Consider the following 27,975-nt stretch of genomic DNA (forward strand, 5'->3'; position numbering starts at 1 on the left):
AGCACCTTAAAGGTCTCTCTACCTTTTTCTTTTTTTTTTTTGTGATCTTCAGATAACGTTGCTGTAAATGGACAAGGAGCTAAAGCTGGTAAACATGTTAATCTGAAATATAAAGTGGAATTAAATTTGAATGAAGCCGGTTCACACACAAACTAATTCATTTCATTATACATGATTATAAGCCTGTAATAAGTTACATTTATTTATTTTAAGTGCAAAGAACGGAATGCTCACTGAATTTGATGTTATTTCAAAACATAAAATAAGAGCTCTTTTCAGTCTCTTTTTTTCCCCCCTCTATTATGTCCAACATTCATAAATATTAAATTGATGTACCTCTGTGTTTGTTTTACCTCAGATTCTGTCTATAATGTGTTCTTATGTTGGTGTTACAGACTGTGGACCATCTGGAGTACCAAATGGGCAATGGATAAAAATACCAAGACCTGGTAAAGTGAAAGTAATTAAAACCGGTGACCTGATCTTAAACTTTATGCTTCACTCAAGTTTATATGTATATATTTTTTATTCTAAAGGGTATGCAGCAGGTGGCTACACTCCACTTGGACACAGTGATGGATACAGAGCTGGTAACATTATTCACAATTAGTTTAAACATATGGTTTATGTTGCTGTGTCAGGACTCGTGAGTGCTGATTGTGGCACTGCCGATCCAGTGCACATGTACATAACGACTAGACCACCTCAATATAGTGCAGCAGGTAACGGAATATTTACAGAGGAATCATCCAAATGGTGATAGAAGCACAAAATTGGGCACAAACACACCTTAGACATTACCCTTTTGAGGAAAAAAATGATTGGCCATTTGAATTTTCAGTCGGCAGCCAGGTAGGGGGTCAATTGAAGAATTACACAGGGATCAAAATTAAAAGATGCTCCAGTCACATTGAAAAATATACCATATTTTTTGTCTGATCACAAAGATTCCAAAAAGGTATAGTTTGGACTATCTGTGACTGAATGTTATGGGGTAAAAACAGCAAGAATGGTGAAAAAAGGTCAGTTTCAGTTTGTACAGGGGTCAAAAATTAAAGCTGCTCTAATTTTGGTAAAAAGTAATGCAAATTATTAGTAATTCAAATGATTGAAAATTTAAATGTCCAATTGTTTTTTTTTGTTTTTTTCAAAAGAGTAATGTCGAAGGAGTATTTGTCCAGAATTTGTTGCTTCTATCACCATTTGCAGGATTGTTTCAGTTATCTGCTGCACTAATACCAACTTGGTCAAGTTGGACATTGGGCAGGTTTCAGTTCTAATTGTGGCCATCAAGGGGGCAGAGTCTTTGAAACCTTGTGTACATGATTATGTCACAAAGACTTTATGGATCATAGATTATACCATGCCAAGACCTCACACAAGTTTGATTTTGCCCTTGTAATTTAATTTTCGTGACTTCCGCCCTTCATTCTTTGATGTTATCAAGGAAAAATTGATCTGTTTTTGAATCTTTGTTGGTTTTGTGTTTGCAGGTCTCAGCTATCCTCACGGAGTGAACCCTAACCAGCCTGGTGAGCCAAATGTCTTTTCTTCTAAAAGCCACTGCACCAATAATTTTCACAGAATATCCTGAGATTATAGATAGAAGTCTATATCAGCTGGGCTTTTGCATTTTTAAAATGGGAACCTGTAAGTAGGATAATGAGTTTTTAGGTGGTATCTCTGCTTTTATAGGTGTGTTGTTCTTGTGAGGAATTGTGGCTTAATACTGTCTGTAGATAATTTATAATCATTTTTTTGCAGGTTACGGACATAATGGTGGCATCCACCCTGATTATACAAGTAAGTACCTTTTTAATTTTGCACTTTTTTTATTAAAGCATTTTAATTTTGGTCAGATGATTAGAAAATATTAGCAATAAGTACTAGTGCACCTTCCACTGATTCTATTTCAGGTCTTGTCCAGGGTGTTCCTGCAGCTGACAGTAACCCAGGTAAATAATAAGCGGGTAAAATAATTCCGAGAGCAGTTTTGCAGCCCACAGAAAAACTCAGAACAAGCTCCCTTTGAAAGATCACACGAAATACACATGTACACTGACATTTGTCTCTTACTCTGACGATGTGATTTAGTAAATGCAACACAACAGTTTTAACAGAACCAAAACATTTCACACCTTTACAGGAGCGGATGTCTCGTCTCTTGGAGGAGTAGGTCCGCAGAATGCAAACAGTATGTACGGTGAGTCCTTCTGGCCAGATTCTATCACTGGGTAACAAAATGTTTCCTTGTATTGACGAGCAATGACAAACTTTTCTTATTTGAGTGTTTTTTGTCTCTTTGTTTCAGGCGCTGGATGGCTGCCTTTCGCTGATACACCCCTCAGTACAGGAACGTATGGCACAAGAAATTACGGTATTTTGATTTTATCATTACAGTGTTCCTGTGTGCACACTCTGTATATCAGCAGACTGCACATCTGTTTACGTCATGCACTCTTCATGCATGTGCAGTAACTTGTATGCCATGATTATGTTTGGACCTGATGGTAATCGGAAATTATCTGGAAAATACTGTATGCTGGCTACTGTTGCAAAAAGCAATATTTGCATCACATTTTAAGATAATTTGCAGTACCGTGTGGTATTTTTAATATGGAAACAAAGCTCTCGTAGTGATGTGACGTCCACAAAGTTACTGAGGTAGGTTTCGATTCTAAGTTCAAGTTATTTAAACTCTATCTACTTTTACAGTGCTGCCATCGGAGGCAGTCCTGTCCCGAGTGAATTTTGTCAGTACAGCTGCTATAGAAATACAAACATCATTGAGCTGAGTGACAGACGCCAAACGTGGTGGTGAATTGAGTTTCTGTTGTCCTATTAAATATTTAACAATTCTTTTGAACTGAAGCTAAATCTACTGTTAAATGCAGTTAAAATGAACTGATCAGAGCCGCCTTTACAGTGGAACGTCTACATTTTGTATGTATTCATGCGTCTGTTGTATTTGTAATTTTCTATGTAGATCTGAGAGGCTCATCATACGACCCTGAGCATGAACCCGTCATTAATGACAAATTAACAGGCACAAACAGTGAGATTCGCCACAAACTGCAACTAGCATCTAAATGCATTTTGTGTTTTTGTTGGGATTAATGTGTATTTTGTACAATGACAATCTGGTGGTGATGCTCCCTTTGCATCACATTCCCTTGGTTTTGGAGATTAAACAAAATCTGGTGTAAAATATGGCATCAGTTTGAATGTGTGTGTGTTTTTTTGTTTTGTTTTTGTTTTTTCATATTAACCATACTTGTTTTTTCAAGTCTTTATTTTAATGTCAACAGGGAACCAGGGAGCATACACATTTCACCCTCTTAATTCTGCTCCTGAAGGTAAGAATATTTATTTATTGTTATATATATTTATAAAGTTACTGGCCAAATTGTGCTTGAGGCTGACTGTTTATCTACTTCATCTTAACCAGGTTGTCAGTTTTCTAAGAAACTCAGAATGCCCATCTAATTGCTCTTATTTATTTATTTATTTTTTTTATAATGAAAGCAATAAAACTCAGTTTGGCTTCTATTTGTGCTGGGATATTTAAGAAATGTTTCATGCATATTTAAATAAGTTATTGAAGAAATTATACTAGGGGAGCTATGACCACTACCTTAGCACCCCCCTCCCCCAAGACTAAACCAAACCAACTTTTTTAGGTTCCTTAGATGACCCCAAAACACAATCAGGATGTTCCCAAAAATAAAAACTGGCCTCAAGCCAATTATTCAAGATGGCCGCCAAAATAGGGTTTTTCACTAAAACACCTATAAACAACTTAAATATCTGAGATTCAATGAGAGGACCATTGCAGGTCACAGCAAACTCGTTTGTGCCTAAACTAAATTCATTCATGGGTTTAAGATTCAAAATGGCCACCGAAATGTTTTTTTCAGCAATATGCATTATTTCAAGGACACGTGTTTAAATAATAAGATAGCCCAACAGAAAAACCTATGTTGGCAGCCAGCTTAGACGTGTTCTCATCTGTTTCTTCACTTTTTTTTTTTTTTTAGTGAATGGAGAGATATCTCCTCCTGCCATTGCAGTCGAAGCTGATGGGATTGCTCGATCTGGTAAGTGTAGTTTGTTTTTCTGACGGTAGGAAAACAAACTGCATTCAGCTAACGTGGAACATTTATCTCTTGCAGAAAATTTGGGTTACATAAATGGTCATGTGCAGCCTCAAGGTAACATAAAGACCAATTTCAATTTCTACTTCTTCAATGTAAATAAGTGTTTAATACACTTTTTGTTTAAATCCCCTTTCTGTCATGTTTTCCTGCCTATTCCCTCTGTAGTAGCTGCATTTCTTGCAGCTGTTGCTCCCAATCCCTCCATCCTTCCCTATGTGCCTGATGTGGTCCATGCAGAAAGCAACAAAGACCTGTCCAACCCCCTGGACACTGCCAGCCTTGATCTTCAATCTGCACATGTCACCAACACCCAAGCCTCACCTCAGATAACAGAGCACCCCGATGATCCAGTGCCACACCACTTACACATTCAGCAGCATCTTAAACTGCATATTAAACCACAAGGCAAGTCCTGCATGAGAGAAAGCAGTGCTAAATAGTTAATATTTCCAAGATGAGAGAGAAGTGCGGTTCTCCTTGGGTCACTTATTTTAAAATGGTTGCAGAATCAGGAGGTTTGTTTGGGCTTTCGGGCAGGTTAGTTGGGGAAAGTACAGTGTGGGCACCTTTTCCATGTTGCACAGTAAATAGAATACTGTATTTACTCTAATAAACACTCCCTCTCTAATAGAAGCCCCCCCCCCCCCCCCCCCCCGATTTTTTTTTTTTTTTGGCACATTGCATGTAGAAAAATTGTGAATTCCTGAGAGATCAGAGTAAACTGAAAATTAAATCGTCCTACCTCAATGCCACAAAATCTCATCACGTCTGTTCTGGTTTCTATGTTGTTTATGCACCCATGGTATCTCGTATTTCAGACCCTTCCCTGTCATGCGAAAGCCTGCCGCCCCTCCCAGGCAGCTGTTTTGCTGTTTTGGTCAGGGTTGCAAGCTTATCCTTGTTCCTACACCACCCCTGGACTCATTTCCTATTGACTAGGAAAATCCGAGCGGCATGGTGCTTCCCCTTCTCTTCTGCTTCTTTCACAACTTTTAGCTTGAACACTGCTGAGTAAAAATGTTTGTGCAAAGCCATTTTATGTAACTGTGTAGCAGGTACTGCATGCAGAAAAACATTTAGAGTCTGCGTTGCTTCTCTTGTATGCAGTACGCATGTCTGTACATACTGTAAGGCATTAGTTACTGCGTACAGCACGCATGCACACACACCCAAACTATCGTCAATAAATGCCCCCCCCCATGACAATTTCACACCCCCGAGGAGTTTATCGTGTATGTCCAGAGACCAGGAAGACTTTTGGTACCGTGCATGACATGCTGCATCAGAAGTCGCCCAAAACAGATCTTTGCACCGACTGTATAGCTGTGACTTTGGCATCAAAGTATTCCCAACACAAAAATACCTCTCCTGTCCACCATCTAATAAACCAGTTTAGGCCACAAATGCTCAAAACGGTAAACAAAACAACAACCACAAATGCACATCTTCAACATACTATCCACTTGTATGTTAATTTATAAACCTGTTCTAAAATGCAGGTTTATGGTTCCACATTATAAAAGACGTGCCCAGATTATATTACAATTAAATGTAAAATTAAATTTTAAAAATAATAAAAGCACAACTCTTTAATCTGATGAACAGCATTTTTTTTTTTTAATTTGAAGAGACACTGCCATTAGTCAATTGTGGACCAGAATAAAGGGAGTGAGGGTCGTATGTGGCCCACGGGCCCTAAAAAGCGTGCCAGTTGCTTGCTGCTGTGTTAATATGTATTTATTATGAGCAACATATAACACATTTAAGTTGCATTTTTGAAAATTCACTTTACATTCTTATTTCATTTTCAGCATCTAAGAATGACAAGTATGACTTAAACGGCTTCCTTGGGAATAGCGGCTTTCAAGGTAAGAATAGGTGCTCTGGACCTGTAATGTTTCTCAGTATTTTTCTCAGCGGCACCCCTCATTATTTCCTGCACTCCTTGTGTTATACAGGTTAACACTGCTGGCAAAGACAACTGTGAGGCCCCCACCCGTGTTTTATTATAACTTTTTTTTTTTTTTTGGCAGCTGTACATTATTTTTTGACTGTATCCTGATTTTATATCACTTTTAGCCTTTCTCCAGATGAACCCACATTCTATTGTAGGCTGTTAAAATTTTCTGTTACTGTAGTTTAATACATTCAGTGTATTTGCCCTCATTTGTCGTGCACTTACTGCTTAACATGTATGACAGAGACTTGACAGAGTCATGTATTGCAGCATAACAGTTTTTGTTTTACAATTCACCAAATGTTTGATATATTTTGCCTGGGAAACTTTTTGTTACCATTTATTTCATTAAAGATAATCTGAATTGTTTTTCCACACGTTACAGATAATACATTTTTTGTAGTTCTATAATTAGTGACAACCGACCACAGTAACACTTTAGCAGCTGTAAGCCCCAGATCCCTATTAAATCAATCAGAGAAATGCAGAAGACATGCAAGTTCACCATAAAGTTCTGAGGCATGGGGCAGAGGAACTGCTGCACGGGGGCACGCGGCTTTGTGCGAGGATTACCTCAGCTTTATCCCTGGGAATAAAAGATGTGTGCTGATTGGTCCAGAGAGCCTGTCACTTGTCCAGCTCAACAGGTTGCTTGCTTAGAATTACACCTGCCCAATGATGAGTTTGAAGGGCAAGATTTTCTACCTTGCGGCACTTGTCACACGGCCTCATTCAGGACGTAAGTGATGTGCAACCTGCTGAATGGGAGCGCTGGGGGGAAGCGGTGAGCTGTTATGGGGATTTACAGAGGCCCGCGGCTCTTGGACTTTGCAAAAACCCCTCCGCACCTGCAGTTCAACAAATATGTCCTAACAGGCTACCGGCCGGTCTCTACCGCTCAGGAGTGTCTCAGGAGTGTCTTCTACATGCACAATGAGCTGGGGAACATTTACACTCACGGTAAGTGGAGACGTTCTGTGCAACCTGTTCACCTGCTATTTAACGCCGTTTAAAAACAGAAGTAAAGATGTTTTAAATGCATGTGAATGGATCCAGTGATCACTTTACAGGTGGCCGCTGCTCACTGTATACACGTAATCAGGAATATAGAAATACCTAACGTCACATACAGATGACCGTTACTCTCACTTGTGGCCAGTTAGCAGGACAATAATGTGTAATGAGGATACAGGGTATTAGCTGTAATCTGCTCTGGGAATCCTTGACCTGGAAATATGCTCTTGTTAAGTTCTTTAAAGGGGGTATGATTGGGTTTTGACTAGGAATTATAAAAAAAAAATGATGTAAGGGACTATGTGAATTTGTGAACACTGCCAGTGTTTGGAGGAAAACCTTTCCAAAGGTGTCTTCACACTGCAGTTTTGAGACTATCCCTTAATTACAATTTAACACTAATATGCATGGTTTTTTTAGTGCTGTTAGGTTTTGAGGGTCCATATCATTTAGGAACTACTAAATGCTTACTGTACATTGTTTTTGTGTGTGTGGGACTGAAATCCCATCCTGGGTGAGTTGGAGACTTTCATCTACTTCATGCTGCAGAATCTGGAGAAACCATATTTTCCAGAACATACAGTAAGTTGTACCATTTGTGCATTGCTGTAGTGCACTTTTTGTTATTGACATTTATTCTTTTATTATTAGTTTATTTTATTTAGTGCTTTGATTCCTGGGAACATCCTATATAAATTTTATTATTAATAAATACATGATTTATTTATTTTTTGGTATATAAGCTGAACTGGAGTACAACTTGCAGGACCTCCCAAACTAATAAAACCTGAGACCTATTTTTCTTCAAATTAAATTATTTTCTTGGCTAAATCAGGTCAAAACATTTTCACGTTACTTTGTTCAGATACACAGGACCACAAACAGTACCTTCACATGTGCTTGCATGCAGGGGTGTAATACGTAAATACAATCTCTGTTTACAGTGATAAAATGCACATTAATGTTCCAAGTATGAAAAGGACCTTCAGCGTTACTAACCCACATCCCATTTCCATCATTTATCTTCCAGGTATCCCATTCTTCCTTTTCTTGGTGCTGCTGCCTTTCAACATCCCGTGGAAGGAAGTAGAGAGCTTCTGGATCTGTGTGGTCCACTACCTGGCCTGCCTGTGTCCAACCATTGGCTCAGTCATCTACCACGTGTTCATGAACCATGTAGGGGGAGAACACATGTACGACACGCTGCTCTCCCTGGACATGTTTGGGGTCTGCCTCGTGAACACACTTGGTAGGTCACTGACAAGAGAATTAATACAAGAGCTTATTTAAATTACAGCATTTTTAAACAGTTTAGAGAAAAACTTATGTTAGAACATGATCCTAAATCACTATGGTTCACTCATGGACCTCCAGTAGTCTGTGGAACCTCTCTCTTTCAGAAAGGGTGGCTTATGCCAAATCTTTTAAGAACTTTTATTAAGAATGCCACTGCCAACTTTGAAATTTGAAACTCTTCTATGGTCCAGCCAAACTTTTAACTGCAATTTTGATCAAGATGTGAGACTAGGATGAAGTATTTCCATATATGTTGAAGCAGTCAAATAAATGAAGAATAAGGTCATTTAAATGCCATTGCCTAATTACTTCTGATTACATTTTTAAGAATAGTCAAATATTTTGGGGTACCTTTTAAACTTTATTACAAAATTATAAATCAGAGTTATCATGTTAATGTCCCTTAATGACCCATTGGTTGAGAATAACTGGTTAATGCCATATCAATAACAATTAACAGGCTTCTTTTACAAAACTCTGTTTATTTACAAAACTTATACTCTGATTAAATAAATTCTAAAACTTAATGGATGCCATAACAAATAAATGATCACTTTTACAGCTGTTGAGTTTTGATGACAGTGGGTGGATACAAAAAGTTAGTTAAATCAATAAATATTTATTACAACAGTATTGTTTCAATTGGCTCATGTTTGTGAGATTTGTTTTCACTCTGTTTAAAAACAAATGTATGAAAAAGCTAGATTGATTTTTTCCCAGTTCGATTTGATGTCATAAAAACACATTGAAATAACACTTACACATTCATCTGGTCGATGAGATGGGGGCGCCATTTCGCCTATGTACAAATAACATGTAACTCAATGGGAGACAAAAGTTTATAATGTTCACACCTTACAAACTAACCCTTCGTTGACTGAAGACACTACTTTACTAAAAAAAAAAAAAAAAAAAAAAAAAATTTTAATGTTTTTCTCTTTAAGAAATCCTGCTAACAAACATGCTGCTGATCACATAACCTCCTTCACAGAGGTATTGTAAAATATGCACCATTTTGCTATATGGTGCAAAAACTTCCATACAGCTCCATGTTTAAGGTCTTGAACTATAAATTTAAATTAAAACCTTGGCTAACAATCCTATCCACCAGTGACAGTTTCCCTCCTTCTGTCACCAGGGGCGCTTCCCATCATCCATATCACACTTCTTTGCTATCCAACCATCCAACAGACTGCCTTACTGGCCTACATCCTGTTGTCGACCTACGGGATCTACTGCGCCACCACGGCTCGAACAAACATCCAACGGCTGCAGGCGTTTGGTTGGCAGGCCCTGTTCCGCTTCAGCCTCTTCCTGTACCGGGTGTTTGGCAGTGGTGTGGGCAGCCCAAATTCTCTCCGCCTCTTTGTCATCATGGACTCATTGGCCGTAGCTGGGGGCCTTGTGAACATCATCCAGATCCCTGAACGCTTCAGGCCTGGCCTGTTTGATAATTGGGGAAATAGCCATCAGATCATGCATATCATGGTGATTTGTGCTATTATCTACCTGCACTGGGGCACTTTGGAGGACTTGGCCTGGATTAAGACCTTCCAATGTCCTGATCCATGATGCCAAGCACATAACGCACAAAACGCTATGCTGATAACACAAATTTAAGAAGGTTAAGGTATTTAATGAAGCAAGAGGAAGATGTTCTGAATTGCGCTTTAGCCATAGCTGCTGGCAACGAGTGTGTGCTAAAAGGTGCAGTCCCCTTCTTTCTAAAAATGATTTTCTTCACTTCCACTATAATTTTTTCTTTTAAATAAAGGATTCACAAGCCCATATCCCTTTCTAATCAAAATTCACCTCATCTGGAGACAATTTATGTTAATCCAAGAAGATTAGAATACAGCAATGAGATTCCATGATACTGTGAAACAGCATAGATGAACGGTAGTTGGTTAGCATCATGAAGCTGAAGAAACATGGCCGACCAGGTGTGCACATAACCGGTGCTCGTGTACGCTAAAAATACAGGATGTGCAGCAGAAAACATGGAGGGAAACTCATCTCAATAGGAAAGTGGTGACAACAGACTGATTGAAAAGTATTTCCCTCTGTTGTTCTGCTGTGTATTGCATTTTAGCACACACAGGCACCAGTTATATGCACACCTGTGGTAGACCTTCAATTGTAACTCAAAGGTGCCCCTATGGGCACAGCTAGTAAACAAAGGTGAGAAGAGTTCTGGTTGGGAGGAACCCAGGACAAAATTTCTACATATTTCCCACAAACAGATTGTCTATCTGCTTAATAGGTAATAACTAATTCAGCACAGGTTTACGGTGCCACTACTGTTACTTTGGGGGAGGTGATGACGTAGTCTATAGGGTCCACAGTTGGGTTCCTCATCAAACTGCGAAAATTAATAAAGTCCCTTGGGCAAAGTCCTTAACCCCCTAAACTGCTTCTGTAAATGGCAGCATGCTGGCATTTAGTGAATGTGAGGCATCATTGTAAAGCGCTTTGAGTGACTGCATCAGAAGGAAATGCACTACACAAATGCAGTGCATTTACAGTTACATTTTTGCTTGATTTGTCAAAATGAGTCCGTGGGGAGACGAGCTTTACACATGCTTTTTTGACGTGCTTCCTCCTTCATGGAGCCACTTTATATTTGCACTAAATTCCCCTCAAAATAAAGACTTTACAAAAAAAAAAAAAAAAATTACCTGTAATTTTGCAATATCCAACAAAAACAAGAGTACTTGTGTAAAGTGTAAATAAAACAGAATACAATGATTTGGAAATCCTCTTCAACCTATATTCAATTGAATACACCACTAAGACAAGATATTTAATGTTCAAACTGATAAACTTTGTTTTTGTGCAAATATTTGCTCATTTTGAAATGGATGCCCACAACACATTTCAAAAAAGTATGTTTACCACTGTTACATCACCTTTCCTTCTAACAACACTCAATAAGCATTTGGGAACTGAGGACACTAACTGTTGAAGCTTTGTAGGTGGAATTCTTTCCCATTCTTGCTTGATGTACGACTTCAGTTGTTCAACAGTCGGGGGTCTCCGTTGTCGTATTTTGCGCTTCATAATGCACCACACATTTTCAATGGGCGACAGGTTTGGACTGCAGGCAGACCAGTCTAGTACCCGCACTCTTTTACTACAAAGCCACGCTGTTGTAACACGTGCAGAATGTGGCTTGGCATTGTCTTGCTGAAATAAGCAGGGACGTCCCTGAAAAAGACGTTGAGATGGCAGCATGTGTTGCTCCAAAACCTGGATGTACCTTTCAGCACTAATGGTGCCATCACAGATGTGTAAGTTGCCCATGCCATGGGCACTAACACACCCCCATACCATCACAGACGCTGGCTTTTGAACTTTGCGCTGGGAATAATCTGGATGGTCTTTTTCCTCTTTTGTCCAGAGGACACGACGTCCATGATTTCCACACTTTTCCACTTTGCGTCTGTCCAAATGAGCTCTGGCCCAGAGAAGGCGGCAGCGTTTCTGAATGTTGTTGATGTATGGCTTTCACTTTTACAAGTGCAAGTTTTAACTTGCACTTGTAGATGTAGCGACGAACTGTTAACTGACAATGGTTTTTTTGAAGTGTTCCTGAGCCCACACGGTAAGATCCTTTACACAATGATGCCGGTTTTAATGCACCGCCGCCTGAGGGATTGAAGGTCACGGTCATTCAATGTTGGTTTTCGCCTTTGCTGCTCACGTGTAGAAAGTTCTCCAGATTCTCTGAATCTTCTGATTATATTATAGACTATAGATGATGAAATCCCTAAATTGCTTTTAATTGAACGTTGAGAAACACTGTTCTTAAACTGTTGGACTATTCCACGCAGTTGTTCACAAAGTGGAGATCCTCACCCCATCTTTGCTTGTGAACAGCTGAGATTTTTGGGGATGCTCCTTTTATACCCAAACATGACACCTGTTCCCAATTAACCTGTTCACCTGTGGAATGTTCCAAAAAGGTGTTCTTTGAGCATTCATCAACTTTTCCCATATTTGCACGAAAACAAAAAAGTCTCAGTTTGAACATTAAATATCTCGTCTTTGTGGTGTATTCAATTGAATATAGGGTGAAGAGGATTTGCAAATCGTATTCTGCTTTTATTTTCATTTCACACAACATACCAACTTCACTGGAATTGGGGTTGTAACAAGATATTAATTTTGACCCTTTTTCTGGAAAACTGAAGGGGACTACAATTAATTAAATTTTAAAGAGAATATAATCAGTATTGATCCAGGAAAATGAAAGAACTGCAGTGTTTTAACTGTCAAATGCAAAATATCAAATCCTGAGCAAACTTGACTCTAGCTTGATTACATATAATAGATTGTAATACCCGGAAGAAATAAGAATTAAATGTAAAATAAATGTATGATTTAATTAATTGTACACAAGAAGAATGGCTGTAGGACGTAAAATGGATTGAATGCTTTTACTATTTAATTGCAAGAAAAAAGATATATACACTGTACAACAGGAAAGGAAAATCTCACTTTTCAGTATTGCCGAAGGTCTATTTTCATGTGGATCTGTCAACACATTTTACATTCCTTTTCAGTGGCACCCTTATACCCTAGAACTTTAAAGCCTTAAGAGTAATCGCAACCTTTGATAGACGCTGAAACTTTGAAATTTGAGCACAATTTTAATGTTCTGTAACAAACTGAGTTCAGTTTTCATCCGAGCTGCTGTCCTCTTCAGTTTCGGACAGGTCCGCCATGGGAAACCTCAGGACGGCGGCCACTCCAGTCATCTGAGTCAGTTCTGTGGAGGTGATTGAGAATCAGTATCAATGTCACAGAACAAGTGCTGCTTATCAAGTTACAAACATTTTACCTTGTCGAGGTGAAAAAGCCAATATTGTGGTTTAGGAAACATTTTGGACCATCATGGAATAAAAACAGGTCAATTCATAAACTGTGGTGAATGTCATTAAATCAGTCTGAAAGGGCAGCAATAAGTTGCTCCTTCACTACTTTAAAACAAAACATCTCTAACACACTGCTGGGTCTCACCAGTGACATGACAAATCTACAGCTGCATAATTGTCAATTTTTAAGTTGACTTTACTTACGTTCTCCAGACACGTGAAGACTTGAGAATATTCTGCAGGAAACAAAACATTTTTTAACCACCACCACCATCATGATACCAGAACATTTTGATGCACACCATGAATGACCAACAACAATGAAACTTTTCAAAAGGCAGATCATTTGCAGTTTCATTTCATACAATTATGATTGAAAGATAAAATGGTTAATGATTTTTACATTTACAAAACAGTTTTTTTTTTTAATAAATGCTGTGTGTACACAGACACACATATATACACACACCAAATGAGACCTAATATTTGTCTGTGCCTCTGACACACCTATTTAACTACATTCACGGTTCCTCAGGAGAAGTCGTGGATGAACGTCATTTTCACGGTGTTTTAGATTTTGGCCAGTTTAATGTGCATGTTATATCTCTGTTCTTCTTTTTACTGATAAATAGCTTTGTAAAGTCTAAAGTGTATCATACATCCAGAAAGCAACCCTTACTACCTCTCACAAGGTGTGGTTTTTTTTTTTTTTTGCTTATTAGCAGGATTACTGAATAAGGCAGGGGTGGTGGCCAAATGGTTAGTGTCCTTGGTTTCAGTGGAGAAAGTTCCTGGTTCAAACCCCACCCCTGCCACATTTCTCCATGAAATGTGGAGTTGTGTCAGGAAGGGAATCTGGTGTAAAACTTGTGCCAAATCAACATGCAGATCAACCTCAGCTCTATGGTGACCCCGAGTGCAAACAAGGGAGCAGCCGAAGGGACTTACTTTGGCAGGATTACTGAATAACTCATTTAAACACCTCAATAAACAGTTGAAGCAAAGAGCATTGTCTTCATCAGATGGTGAAATTCCTTGATAAAATGTCAAAGCCAGGACATTTTGGGGTTATTATACAATGTTACATGTTTAGAGTTTTGCTGCAGGCCATGCTGGTTTTCCTGTCAGTTCTTTGTGCATGTAAAAGTATCCACACTAAAGGATATATGGTACCTGACATTGCCGCCATTGTCTTTTACGCTGTCTACCAGTCGAACATAGCGACTCCTCGTGGGGACGTCCTGATGTCTGGATAAAACACAAAGAAACTGTATATATAACTATAAAATACATTAAACAAAGCAGTAACATATAAAGTGATGTGTTCAGATTTCTATCAATGACTTATGAGTCATTCTTCCTGATTGATTTGAGTCAACAATAAAAGGAGTGTTGAGAAGATGGATAGAGCTCTGAGGAGCTGATGAACAAAGAAAGTGAAGAAAAGGATGAATGATGTGGACAGCATGAATCAGGAAGGAATTAGTAAAGATGAAGCTATGAAAAGGATGAATGATAGAACGTCAGTCATGATGACATGCCTGGGCATGTTTAGATCAGTGGAGTTTTTAAGAAAATCTTGGAAAGAGAGAGGATGTCTGAGGAGTGTGGGTGGAATTTTTAATATTTGGTTGTGCTACTGCAGGAGGAAGTGTGGCGCAGCTGAGACGTATGCGAAGGTGGTGCAGGATGTGTATGAGGACAGTGCGACAGCGGTGATGTGTGCAGTAGGAATGGATTTAAGGTGGAAGTGGAATTACGTCAAGGATCGGTTCAGTCATTTCTTGTTTGCAGTGGTGATGGACAGGTTGATGGATGAGATCAGACTGGCGTCTCCACAAATTATGATGTTTGCTAATAGCACTGATCTTTATTGAGTGTATGAAGCATGTTAAAACAAGTGTGGCAAGGTGGAGATCTGGTCTGGATAGATGGGGAATGGAAATCAGTAGGAGCACATGTACAACCCCTGGCAAAAATTATGGAATCACTGGCCTCGGAGGATGTTCATTCAGTTGTTTAATTTTGTAGAAAAAAAAGCAGATCACAGACATGACACAAAACTAAAGTCATTTCAAATGGCAACTTTCTGGCTTTAAGAAACACTATAAGAAATCAGGAAAAAAAATTGCGGCAGTCAGTAACGGTTACTTTTTTAGACCAAGCACAGGGAAAAAAATATGGACTCACTCAATTCTGAGGAATAAATTATGGAATCATGAAAAACAAAAGAATGCTCCAACACATCACTAGTATTTTGTTGCACCACCTCTGGCTTTTATAACAGCTTGCAGTCTCTGAGGCATGGACTTAATGAGTGACAAACAGTACTCTTCATCAATCTTCAACTTCCACCAAAGATTTTCAATTGGATTAAGATCCGGACTATTTGCAGGCCATGACATTGACCATATGTGTCTTTTTGCAAGGAATGTTTTCACAGTTTTTGCTCTATGGCAAGATGCATTATCATCTTGAAAAATGATTTCATCACCCCCAAACATCCTTTCAATTGATGGGATAAGAAAAGTGTCCAAAATATCAATGTAAACTTGTGCATTTATTGATGATGTAATGACAGCCATCTCCCCAGTGTCTTTACCTGACACGCAGCCCATATCATCAATGACTGTGGAAATTTACATGTTCTCTTCAGGCAGTCATCTTTATAAATCTCATTGGAACGGCACCAAACAAAAGTTCCAGCATCATCACCTTGCCCAATGCAGATTCGAGATTCATCACTGAATATGACTTTCATCCAGTCATCCACAGTCCACGATTGCTTTTCCTTAGCCCATTATAACCTTGTTTTTTTCTGTTTAGGTGTTAATGATGGCTTTCGTTTAGCTTTTCTGTATGTAAATCCCATTTCCTTTAGGTGGTTTCTTACAGTTCGGTCACAGACGTTGACTCCAGTTTCCTCCCATTCGTTCCTCATTTGTTTTGTTGTGCATTTTCGATTTTTGAGACATATTGCTTTAAGTTTTCTGTCTTGACGCTTTGATGTCTTCCTTGGTCTACCAGTATGTTTGCCTTTAACAACCTTCCCATGTTGTTGTATTTGGTCCAGAGTTTAGACACAGCTGACTGTGAACAACCAACATCTTTTGCAACATTGCGTGATGATTTACCCTCTTAAGAGTTTGATAAGCCTCTCCTTTGTTTCAATTGACATCTCTCGTGTTGGAGCCATGATTCATGTCAGTCCACTTGGTGCAACAGCTCTCCAAGGTGTGATCACTCCTTGTTAGATGCAGACTAATGAGCAGATCTGATTTGATGCAGGTGTTAGTTTTGGGGATGAAAATTTACAGGGTGATTCCATAATTTATTCCTCAGAATTGAGTGAGTCCATATTTTTTTTCCCTCTGCTTGGTCTAAAAAAGTAACCATTACTGACTGCCACAATTTTTTTTCTTGATTTCTTACAGTGTTTCTTAAAGCCAGAAAGTTGCCATTTGAAATGACTTTAGTTTTATGTCATGTCTGTGATCTGCTTTTTTCTACAAAATTAAACAACGGAATGAACATCCTCCGAGGCCGGTGATTCCATCATTTTTGCCAGGGGTTGTATATGACTGGCAGGGAGGGAAATGGAATGGTGGTGGGGTGAGAAACAAAACAAAACTCAGCAGAGCTGAAGGTGGCAGAGCTGAAAATGCTGCAATTTTGGAGTGACAAAGATGGACAAGATTACAGAAGAGCTTATCAGAGGGACAGCGCAGGATGTACTGCTTAGAGACCAAGTCAGACAGGCCAGTTTGAGATTGAACATGCGCAGAGGAGAAATGTGGGATATATTGAATCAAGGCTGCTAAGAGATGGAGATGCCATGCAGGAAAAGAGGAAGGCCAAGGAGGAGATTCATGGATGAGACAGGCCATGCAGGTGGTATCCACTGCATATGCACGGATTTTATTGGTTGATTTCAGTTCAGCCTTTAATACATTATAAACATACCTGTTGCTGTCTAAGTTAAAGGAAGTGAATGTTAACCCATTTTTAATTAGATGGTATCATTCTTTTTTAACTAATAGATTACAAGAAGTCAGAGTTAACCGAGCTCTTTCGGTACTCAAATCATCAAGCACAGGTGCACCACAAGGCTGTGTCAGTTCTCCTGTTCTCTTCACTCTTTATACTAATAACTGTACAAATAACTACTGTAATAACTTTGTTTTTAAATTTTCTGATGACACAGCCATTTTGAGCCTACTGCACAAAGACTCAAGTCCAACAAAGTACTTCTCTGAAGTGAAACACTTTGTGCAGTGGTGTGATGATAACCACTTGGTTTTAAATGTTAATAAAACCAAGGAAATGATTCTGGATCCAAGGACCGTTGGGGACCATACTCCTGTGGTCATACATGGTACTCCTATTGACCAGGTCAGCTCATACAAGTACTTGGGGCTGCACATAGACAATACTCTCAGCTGGACTGTACATGTGGACAGTTTGTGTTCTCGACTCCATCAGAGACTTTATTTCCTTCGTAGACTTCGTTTGTATGGAGTTAATCAAAAAATAATGTTTTACCAGGCAGTGCTAGAGAGCCTAGTCAGATATGGCATGACTGCCTGGTACGGCAACCTCTCTGTACAACTTAAAACAAAACTTAACAGACAAATTGACAATGCAATGAAGATAATTGGAAAGAAACAATATCAGTCCCTCAGCTCACTCTATGAAGAGTCTGTCTTGAAAGCAGCTCAGAGGATACTGATGGATTCAGCTCATGTCCTTCACACAGAGTACACTCTCCTTCCCTCTGGGAGAAGGTATAGAATCCCTCGGAGCAGACTGAACAGACTCAAAAATTCATTTGTCCCCATGTCCATCAAATTGCTAAACAATAATGTCTAAAACTGGAATTGTGCAATACTTATGGTGTTTCTCCTGACTTCCTGTCATGTTAATTTGTTATGGATGTGGTTGTGTTGTTACTTGTATCTGTTTGTTTTCCTTTTGTAAAGGCACTTAGCATGAGTCCAAGACAAATTTCCCTGAGGGGACAATAAAGTGTATCGTATCGTATCGTATATTAACAAGCTGATATCTGCACAGTGGATAAAGATCCATGAGACAAATTTAATCAGTCAGTAAGTACCTGAACAGTTTATCACTTATTAGCAAAGTGTCAATGGCCAGTGCATCAGCAGCTTTCTCCACCTGAGCCACTCTGAGGACAAAAGATGGAGACGGTTATCAGTGTTCAAGCAAAAAGGACTTTTTTTTTTTTTACCATCCATCACTTACCCATAGAAGGCTCTGTCAGGCTCATGCTGCAACATTTTGAAGAAATCATCCAAGGCTTTCACCTCTCCTGCAGCCTAAAGGTTACACAGAATTGCCACTGAACACTGCCACATATTTCTGATATTCATGTTTCTGTGTAGGCTCTCAGTTGTCCAGGTGGTTTCCATAGTAGAGAAGCTTGAATCTTCGACTGGACTGGGTTGCTTGACGTGAGGACGTTTCGCTTTAAATCACAGAAGCTTCCTCAGCTAAAATTCTTGCTCTGGCAGTCTGACTTCTGTCTTGACTCTTGTAGAGAAGAATAAACCAGAAGCCAACAAAAGCTGGAGTTTTTAACCTAACCAGACCCCTCCTACCGAGAGGCTGACTGCTATAGGCTAGTGACTAAACAATAGTTCTAATTAGCACCTATTGTGCTCTAGTTAGCACTCTCCTAATGATGGGATGGAAGCCTCCCCTGATGGCTCCCTTGACGACTCTCCTGATGACGTGAATGACTCATTACCATGAACAAAAGACTGAAACTGCTTTGACCTGAGTACCCCATTGTAAACAGGGGACAAAGCGTGTCCGAGACCCGCCCCCCGGTTAAGGCTGGGTTTCAACTGTTTTACAAAGAATGCTTCCTTGACACCTCTCTCAAACCATTTCTTCTCTCTGGCTAATAAGATTTTAACTTCCTTGTCCTCAAACGTGTGGTTAGTGTCTTTCAGGTGGAGATGAACTGCAGACTGAGGTCCACTGGCGACCTCTCTGCGGTGCTGGTATAGCCTCTTGTTTAAAGGTTGCTTAGCCTCACCTATGTAGTGTTCATTACAGTTTTCCTGACATCTGATATAATACACTACATTGCTCTGTTTGTAACTAGGGATCCTGTCCTTAGGGTGAACTAATTTCTGTCTCAAGGTGTTAACCGGTTTAAAGTAAACTGGGATTTTGTGCTGTCTGAAGATCCTCTGTAGTTTTTCCCCTACTCCTGCTAAATAAGGGAGAGACACTCTTCTTCTTGTCTCCGTCTCCTGTCTATCTGGTCTCTTTGTTTTCTGGGACTTCTGCACTTTGTCCAGGGACCATCATGGGTACCCACATACTGTGAGGGCTTTCTGTACAAGTTGTTGTTCTTTAGCCCTTCCCTCTGCAGTTGTGGGCACCTGTAGGGCTCTGTGTTGAAGAGTCCTGATCACCCCGAGCTTGTGTTCAAGGGGATGGTTTGAGCCAAAGAGCAGATATTGGTCAGTGTGAGTGGGTTTTCTGTCCAGTCGAAGATTCAAGCTTCTCTACTTCTGATATTCATGTTTCTTTACAACAGACCATATGTGCCAGTTATAGAAAACTTCCTATCTGTGAGCAAAACAAAAGTCCAGTTATTTCCCCTTGAAGACATCGGACCAGAATGGCTTTCCTTCATGTATATTTTCATATGGTGTGCTACCACAGTGTGCCGTTTCAATAAATCCACCAAAGCATTTAGGATGAGCTGAGCTTAAAAGACTCATGGATGGACAGGGTGATTCCTATATACCCCCCAAACTTATTGTTTGCCGGGGTATAAATAAGTTCACAAACAACGGAATGCATCTTTACCTTGGTATCAGAAAGCCTACTAGTGACAGCGGGATCACAGAGGATTTCTGAAAGATATTAAACAAGTCTAAGTTTTCTACCTGAGAGAATTCACGTGGTCCGAATCCACCAAGTCCTACCTTTGAGTGAATACTTATGACCCGATGTTGAGTGGACCAGCATGAATTTCGATCGATTCTCCATCAGAAGCTTGTTGTCCTGTCTTACCGCCTCTTTGAAAAGGTAGGTGAAGAAGCTGTCTTTCACAAAGCCTGGACTGGCAATCAGGATGCACTTTACCACTGATCAACGACAAAGAAGTTGTACACAAACACACGCAATTTAATCTGTATTCATAGAGAAGCCTCTAATATAGAAACAAGAAGATATAAATAACCTTGAAGTGACCAACTGAGCTCATTTATGACTCCAACCAAATATGCCACTGTGACATTTTAAAATCAGAAAATCATGACTTTGTCAGTCTACTTCTCCTGTTTTTTTTTTTCTTTTCAATAACCAAAAATCGCCACATTGGTGTGAAAGATATTGGAAAGTTATGTGGAGTCATTTATGACCCTGGGAAGACATGGATTTTTTTTAAACATTACAGGCTTTGATTTTATTGTATAAATTCAAAAATTAATTATAATGCTTCAGAATATCTCTTACAGATAAAGGAGGCAGTAGAGATGTGATAAACACAAATAGAGCTATTAAAAAGTATAAAACATCACACAGTGATAAATGACCCCACTCTGCCATTTTAGTTGGTAAAATAGTTTGGTCGCTTGAAGGTTAAACGTAACAGCACTATAAAAATCTAATCTGCAGTACAGAAATAGCACACAACATAGCAACAACCTTAATATGAACAACTAGTTAAATTAAGGATCTGTGATTTCTAGTGACTCTGCTGTACTAGTTGCTTGCATGTATTTTATCAGTGATAGCAAATCTTTTGGGATGAAACACCTGAAATCACAAACCGGTCAACATCTGTACATGCATTTGACAAATGTGATCCATTAAAAAGAACAACGAAAGTCAAATTATTTCCCCTTCAAGGCACTGGATTACAATTATTCAACTTTATGCACATTTTCACATGCTATGCTACCATTGTGTAAACTTTCATTGAAATACATAAAGCAGTTTAGGAGGAAAATCACATTATGCATCAGTTATGCACAAAATTACAATTATTCCCCTTAAAAATGTCAGACTGGAATTATATTATTATATGGTGTACTACCACTGTGTGACGTTCCAGTGAAATCCATCAACTGTTTAGGAGGCGCTGCGCTTACAAGACTCTTGGACAAACAGGATAATTCTTATGTACCCCCAAAATTCTTGTTTGTGGGAAGTAAAAGAATAAACCTGTGTAAATTGAAACTGATGTGTCTTATGGTATATTCTGAGCATAAATTGTACGTCGGCATACCATCAAAATTAATGTGGCGTAGAATTGCCTGCATCACCGCCATGTAGAATCTCTCCATTGCCTGAATATGGACAGACAGACAGCTATAAACAATAGGATGTAAAAGTCCACTTCTTCACAAACATGATCAAGTTGCAAAATTTACATTTTCATCATCGTAGTTCGATAATCTCAGTCGTTAAAAAACTGTGATCTCTTTGCCCCATGGTGCTTTTTGATATCAGCCTGACCTTTTCATGCTGGCTGCAGCTGCCCCTTCTCTTGCGAGGAATTGTGACTTCCACTTTTGCACGAACCAAAGTCATGGCAGGTGTCACCAGCACCACATTAGCCAGACCCTCCTGCATGACCACAGCCGCCACATCTGCCTTCTGAGCTGGATCACATGCTTGTTCTGGAGCAGAAATAAAATAAATAGATTGTGTAAGTGACCAGTTTCCATACTCCAGAGCACTCACACTAGTCAACAAAACTAGGCTTTGGAGGCGTACGTAATGTGCTCGGGCACAGTCCAGAGTGCAGTATGAGTACACCCTTAGTCCCCTCTAGTGGACTATACCCCTGTCCAAAAAATGATTTTTTTTTTTTTGTCTAGCATATCAGGACCAATGTACATTTATGGACATTGGGCATATATGTTAACAACACATGCTTACCAATCCTATCCAGCACAACAGTGTCCCAGTTCTTTTTGGCGAGAGTGAATTTTCTGTTGAGCTCCAGTTCAATGGTGTGGTAAGCCCCCATCTGAGGAGTGAAGAATAAAGGAGAATCACTGCCATTTCTCCTTTCTACAAGAAGAATCTTTAGTTGGCACCTATGTACATTCATACAATACATACAATGAAATATGTTCTCTGTATTTAACCCATACTAATTTCAGCTGGGCACAATCCACACACTAGCTGCGATGGACAGCTATAATCTGGTGCCTGGGGACCAACTACTAATAACAACAATTGCTTATTTTTTCCATTAGTGTTTACTTTAATTTTGTTTTTTATGTTTTGCGTTTCTGCTCTACTGGAGTTTGATGCACTAACGTGCATCCCCGGGTGAACAAGCCACAATGTAGGTTCATCATGAACCCGCTTCTATTAAGCCATGCCTGAACACATAAATAGTGGAAAACTTTGCACTTGTCTTTTGACCAAGTTTTTACAAGTCTATGGTGCAAACTCTTTTTTCTGTCACACAACAGAAATGCACAATCACATCCTAACCACATCCCATTTTAAGACCAACACCAACATGGGCAGAAACATGACCACAAGTCCTCCTGTTACATGCAACTGACAATGACACTTACAGGGACTGTTGTGCTTACACATTTAATATACTTCATAATAATACCAACTTAATAAATGATTGGTACGTCAATTCTGACTTATACTAACAGCAACTTTTTAAATGGAAAGCCAACATAACTACCTAGAAAAATGTTTAAACGTTTGCAACTTCTTGATGTTACCACTCCACACACACGCCCTCTACTCAGGATAAATCTTCTCCAAAAATGTCAAACCTAACTTTGTGAATTCTTTAAGATCACACACCTTGACATATTGATTCTCCTCGATGTTAGTGCCTTTTACTCTCAGCTGGCATGCCTGAGAATCAAAGTCTATTGCTTCCACGCAGATGGTAAGAGTTGTTCGAACTCTGGAGCTGCCCACGCTTCCAGTAGTGGACTCTGTCTGCACCTTCCTGTGGAACCAGGAGAAAAGCTTTAAAGTTTTGAGTGTAACACATTTTGACTGTGATAATAAAATAATTAATGTATATCTGAAACAAAACACAGACTAGCAGACAGAACAAATTCAGGAGAGTAAGGAATTAAAATTAATTTTAAAATAAAAACATCACTAATTGGGCACACGTATAACCAACATTTGTCTGAATTGCAGTTTTAAATGCAACACACAGAGTCTAATAATTTAGATTATTTCATCATGTAGAAGGATGTCAGTAAAATAAGAGGGTTTATAGCAGTAAGTGCAGCAAACTTCTGCTTTATCTGTCTTTTAATAAGATTATTCAAACATGAATAAAAACAAATAAATAAAAAAAATGATAGAACTAGCTGTAATAAGAGTACTATTACAAGTCCTTTCAAAAGTTCAGTGAGAGGCCAGATCCAGGAGTTTATCACCTGCTTCTTTACTTTGACTTTTTTTAGCTACTTTGTTATTAATCCATCCATTCATTTTCTATACCCCCTTATGCCTGGTTCACATGGTAGCATTTTAAAATTATCTGTAGGTTTCCAAAACTTGAAAGGCCGCACACGTGGAGATAAAAAAAAAAAAATCATAGCTCTAACAGGTTTGGTTCTACAGTGTGTGGTGTTCTGGCACACGTTGAAGTCAACACACCACACATGAACAGATTTCACACACGAACACTCTCAGCTCAGACAGGAAATCTCGCAAAATCTCTTGAGATTAAACGTGACTTCAGAGTAAACAAACAGATACTTTCTGGACTATTTACAACAGAGGAAAAAAATGATATTAAAAGAAAAGGCGTTCTTTAAAGGAGTGGAGACAGCGCGACCACCGAACGGCTGGTAAGTCAGAACTGCTGTTTTAATTTTATTTTCCGCTCTGTGCGTCCGTCACCTCGCTTTCTGATTGGCTGCACTTCACATTCAGCAGGCTGCGTGCTCGTTTGTGGTCGGGGGACACAACACACGCTGCGATATCGGGCCAAGACAATCCAACATGTTGAATATCCCGGATTTGTGATCGGAGTGCCACTGACGTCCTTCCAAGCAGATCAGAGCGCTCTGAACACACCACACATGGCAGGAATATCTAATAAGATTATCTTTAGTGTCATCATGATTGTCGGGGTGTCATTAAGATTGTCAGAAGGGGACGATCGGGTCCGATATCGGCCTTATTATCTTGCCATGTGAACCAGGCTTTACTCCAATTAAGGGAGAGGGGCTGGAGCCTATCCCAGCAGTCACAGGGCATGATGGTGTACACCCTGGACAGGACGTCAGTCTATCACAGGGCCACATATAGACAAACACACACATTCACACCCTCACCTGCGGACAATTTTTTTAATTTCTTTTTCTTTTAAGTTTCCAATCCACCCAACCTGCACCTCTTTGGATGTGGGAGGAAGCCGGAGCATCCGGAGGGAACCCACGCCAACATGGGGAGGATGTGCAGACTCCACACAGAAAGGCCACAGGTGGGAATCGATCCCGTGACCTTCTTGCTGTGAGGCAACAGTGCTAACCACTAATCCACTGTGCTGCACTTTGTTGTTAATATTTTTATTATATCTACTTTTATTATATATTTATTATTTCAGTACATGTTTTATGTTCTGTCTTATTACAAATTACTCCAAGTATGTAGCAGAAGTGAAGCAATACAATATTTCAGCTCAAGATTTTTACTTTAAGTCCTGTGTATAATTATTATTTTAGGGCATGTGTGCTGCATGACTGGTGTCCATATGTACAACTTGGTTCTATTTTAAACCCATACCTCACCATCTACACAAACAGTATTTTTAGCACTTGCTGGACATATATGACATAATGTATGCAACTGTAATTACAACGAGGCTATCAGGATTTAGGGGTGCCATCAACTTTCAGAGGTCCAGCCATCTCTTCCAGCACACTCCCAGTAAGCAGATCTTACCTGATAGTGGAGGCTCTCAAGCTGTCTCCTACTTGCACCAGGTTATATGTGTGCCACATATCCTCTGCCTCATCTGGCATCAAAGTCACCTGGCTGACAAAGTACACACATCATGTCAGCCTGAAGAGGTGTCACATATTACTACAAATAGGTGTTAGTTACATTGTCATAAATTTCACTGTCAGAATCACATTATGCACATTTTCAATAAGCGAGTGTAGCACATCAAAACATATTAAATCTTTAGGTTAAAAGACGCAACATACACTTTAAGGAGGTGATGCATCCTAAAATATTTGCTTTTAATGAGAAAGAGCTGCTAATCCACAGAATGTTGCAAGACAACATAAACTGGCTCTGTAAGAATGTAGGAGTCCAGATCATACACTCTAAGGTCCACATATGGAATCCTGTGCCATATGTCATAGAAATCAGAATGAGCCATTTCAGTCCTAGGTTTTGATTACAGCTGCAGTATTTCTACAGACAGTCATACATTTGTGGGGCTGTAAGGATATGCATCATTAAATCCTGACCACACTGACCAATTGAAACGTGGTCATATGTCATGAATGGCGGCACTCCAGATCATCTTACATGCAATGTACAACTGGTTCAAAATCGGCATAGCTACAGAACAAGAGATACTGAAGCATCATATGGGACCCATCCGATCCCGGATCGGTATCGGGTTCCGATACTGACGTAATTCACGTATCGGAAAATACCGATCCAACCCGCAACATTTTCTGATACCGGAGAAGAGGCACTGTGAATCCTCTCAACTGCTGTTGTTTGCTCTCTGCTTGTTTACTGCCAAGCGGGAGGGGGAGACGGGAAGGTTTTCTGAAGCCACCAGGCTGTTTTAGCCTGTCAACTGGCCCAACTATGAATTGGCCGGATACTGGCCTCCATCTTGGAGTGAAATTCCCCACTCCTAAATGACCAATAGGAGAGCAGCGCTGGAATTCCTTCTCCTAAACGACCAATAGAAGAGCAGCACTAGCGCCACATCAACGTGAGGCTGACCCATCGACTGATGTCAGCGTCTGGGCCACTAACCAATCATAGGCTAGGAGAGAGACCGACCGGTATCTGGTCCAATTCAGGACTGGTGGTCGGGCTAGGGCTGTTTGAGAGAGCTCTCTTCTGCAGTGTTCTAGCTGTGGTTGGTGGCAAATTTCTGCTCAGCTCTCGGGTTCAAATGGTCTGTTTGTCGAGCATGGATTTTCCAAAAATTAACTGAATTATTGCTGACAATATGTGCTAAAAAGTTAGCTGCTTCACCGTCTCGAGACTGTAAAAGGCCAGCTCAGCATGCAGCCGAGGAGGAGAAGCCGAACAGAGATTCTGTCCATTAAAATCCTGCACGAGCATCAATGATGATACATTTATTTTACAGCTGAAAGGCTTTGTGTTTCCAAAAAGTTCTAACTTTGCGCAGCAAGAAAACCGCTGTTTTCGAGAGGAAGAAAAAGACACAGACAGAGGGAGAGAGAAAGCGAGTGAGAGAGAGAAAGAGAGGGAGCAAATGAGAAACAGACAGAGAGAGAGAGAGAGCTGTCTTTTTTCTTTAATTCTATAAAAATAAGGCTATAAAAGTCTATAAAAAATAAAAGTACTTAATTATTTCACCAAAACATCAAATCTAGGCTTTCATCTTAAATACACCTTCTGGCAAATTGTACCTCAAATTTCAGGTCTCCTTTTTTAAGAAAATCCTCATATAAAATCAACAATAATGATAATAATAATATTGAAGCAAACAGAGCTCTGGTATTGGCTCGGAAAAGTATTGTATTGGCAGATATCCAAATTCAGGTATCGGGATCGGCTCGAAAGTGAAAAATTGTGGATCGGTGCATCCCAAATCATGCTGTACAAAGAGTCAAGGGTTTTAGAAAAAGTTATTAATAGCAATATGTCAGTGGAACAGCCTATGTCAATCAGTAAAACTGACAAGACAAAAATATGGAGCAAATTACAGAACCACTATAATGATGTGTATATTTATTATTACTAGTTTTTATGAATAACACATTTGGTGCACTAGTGACAAATTAGTCACACAGACTGCAAATCAGTGATATGAAATCTATGTGACTAATGAGGACTGATTTTTTTTAACCAATTCATTTTAATCAAAATATTACTATTAATATTTACAGAAAGAAGACAATGTAAAAAAAAAAAAGAAGAAAGAAATCCAGTGCTACATCATACAAACATTGTGAACCATCAAGCTGCCCACAGGCACATTTTCTGTTGTGAGATATCTGCTATAAGAAAAACTATGATTTTGTTACACAAAATAGCATAACACATGAATAAGAGATAAATTAAACTGACACGTACAGTCAGCTCAGCTGAAAACAGCGTGCTCATTAGCTTGCTAATGTCGGCTAAGGCTAATAACTCACCCGGCATTATCTTTTTCAATGTCTTTATGCAGCAGCTTCATTGTCGAAAGGCTGTGCGATGCAAACAGAACAGGTTAACGTCAAACTGATATGCTGCTCGAACACATCGGCAAATTTTGACTGAAGCTCTGAAGCTTGAAGGATGGTTACGTCACGTGAAGCGACATCTGTGAAGCCACGCCTCCTTAGATGACGATAAACGTGTCGGCGATTCCTGTCGACGCCACACCTCATCCACAGAAGTTTACTTTTTGGTAGGCGAAGTAAAAATAAATAAATTAATTAATTATTAATAATAATAACATTAATAAATA

At 39.4% G+C, this 27,975-nt stretch overlaps 2 protein-coding genes and 2 long non-coding RNA genes across 4 annotated transcripts; 3 read left to right on the forward strand and 1 right to left on the reverse strand.

Moving 5' to 3' along the window:
• The first annotated feature begins 50 nt into the window (after positions 1-50).
• Positions 51-573, forward strand: LOC117531114. The gene is made up of 3 exons (XR_004566528.1): positions 51-88; positions 396-449; positions 537-573. It is a non-coding gene; the product is annotated as an uncharacterized LOC117531114 (long non-coding RNA).
• A 3,455-nt stretch (positions 574-4,028) lies between these two features.
• Positions 4,029-4,558, forward strand: LOC117531257. Its single transcript, XR_004566592.1, has 3 exons — positions 4,029-4,097; positions 4,173-4,211; positions 4,323-4,558. It is a non-coding gene; the product is annotated as an uncharacterized LOC117531257 (long non-coding RNA).
• Positions 4,559-6,650: 2,092 nt separating this feature from the next.
• LOC117531256 (progestin and adipoQ receptor family member 4-like) lies at positions 6,651-10,210 on the forward strand. Its single transcript, XM_034194273.1, has 3 exons — positions 6,651-7,074; positions 8,159-8,377; positions 9,563-10,210. The coding sequence occupies exons 1-3, from the start codon at positions 6,909-6,911 to the stop codon at positions 9,994-9,996; spliced, it is 819 nt and encodes a 272-aa protein (XP_034050164.1). The 5' UTR covers positions 6,651-6,908; the 3' UTR covers positions 9,997-10,210.
• Positions 10,211-12,953: 2,743 nt separating this feature from the next.
• On the reverse strand, positions 12,954-27,811 carry pelo (pelota mRNA surveillance and ribosome rescue factor). Its single transcript, XM_034194272.1, has 13 exons — positions 27,662-27,811; positions 25,242-25,334; positions 23,130-23,280; positions 22,230-22,320; positions 21,804-21,967; positions 21,574-21,634; positions 20,267-20,428; positions 20,148-20,194; positions 18,564-18,637; positions 18,415-18,486; positions 14,475-14,549; positions 13,506-13,537; positions 12,954-13,195 (listed from the first exon to the last, which is right to left on the reverse strand). The coding sequence occupies exons 1-13, from the start codon at positions 27,700-27,702 to the stop codon at positions 13,101-13,103; spliced, it is 1,158 nt and encodes a 385-aa protein (XP_034050163.1). The 5' UTR covers positions 27,703-27,811; the 3' UTR covers positions 12,954-13,100.
• Between the last annotated feature and the right edge of the window lie 164 nt (positions 27,812-27,975).

The sequence above is a fragment of the Thalassophryne amazonica genome, chromosome 18, assembly GCF_902500255.1.
Source record: "Thalassophryne amazonica chromosome 18, fThaAma1.1, whole genome shotgun sequence".
Taxonomy (NCBI): domain Eukaryota; kingdom Metazoa; phylum Chordata; class Actinopteri; order Batrachoidiformes; family Batrachoididae; genus Thalassophryne; species Thalassophryne amazonica.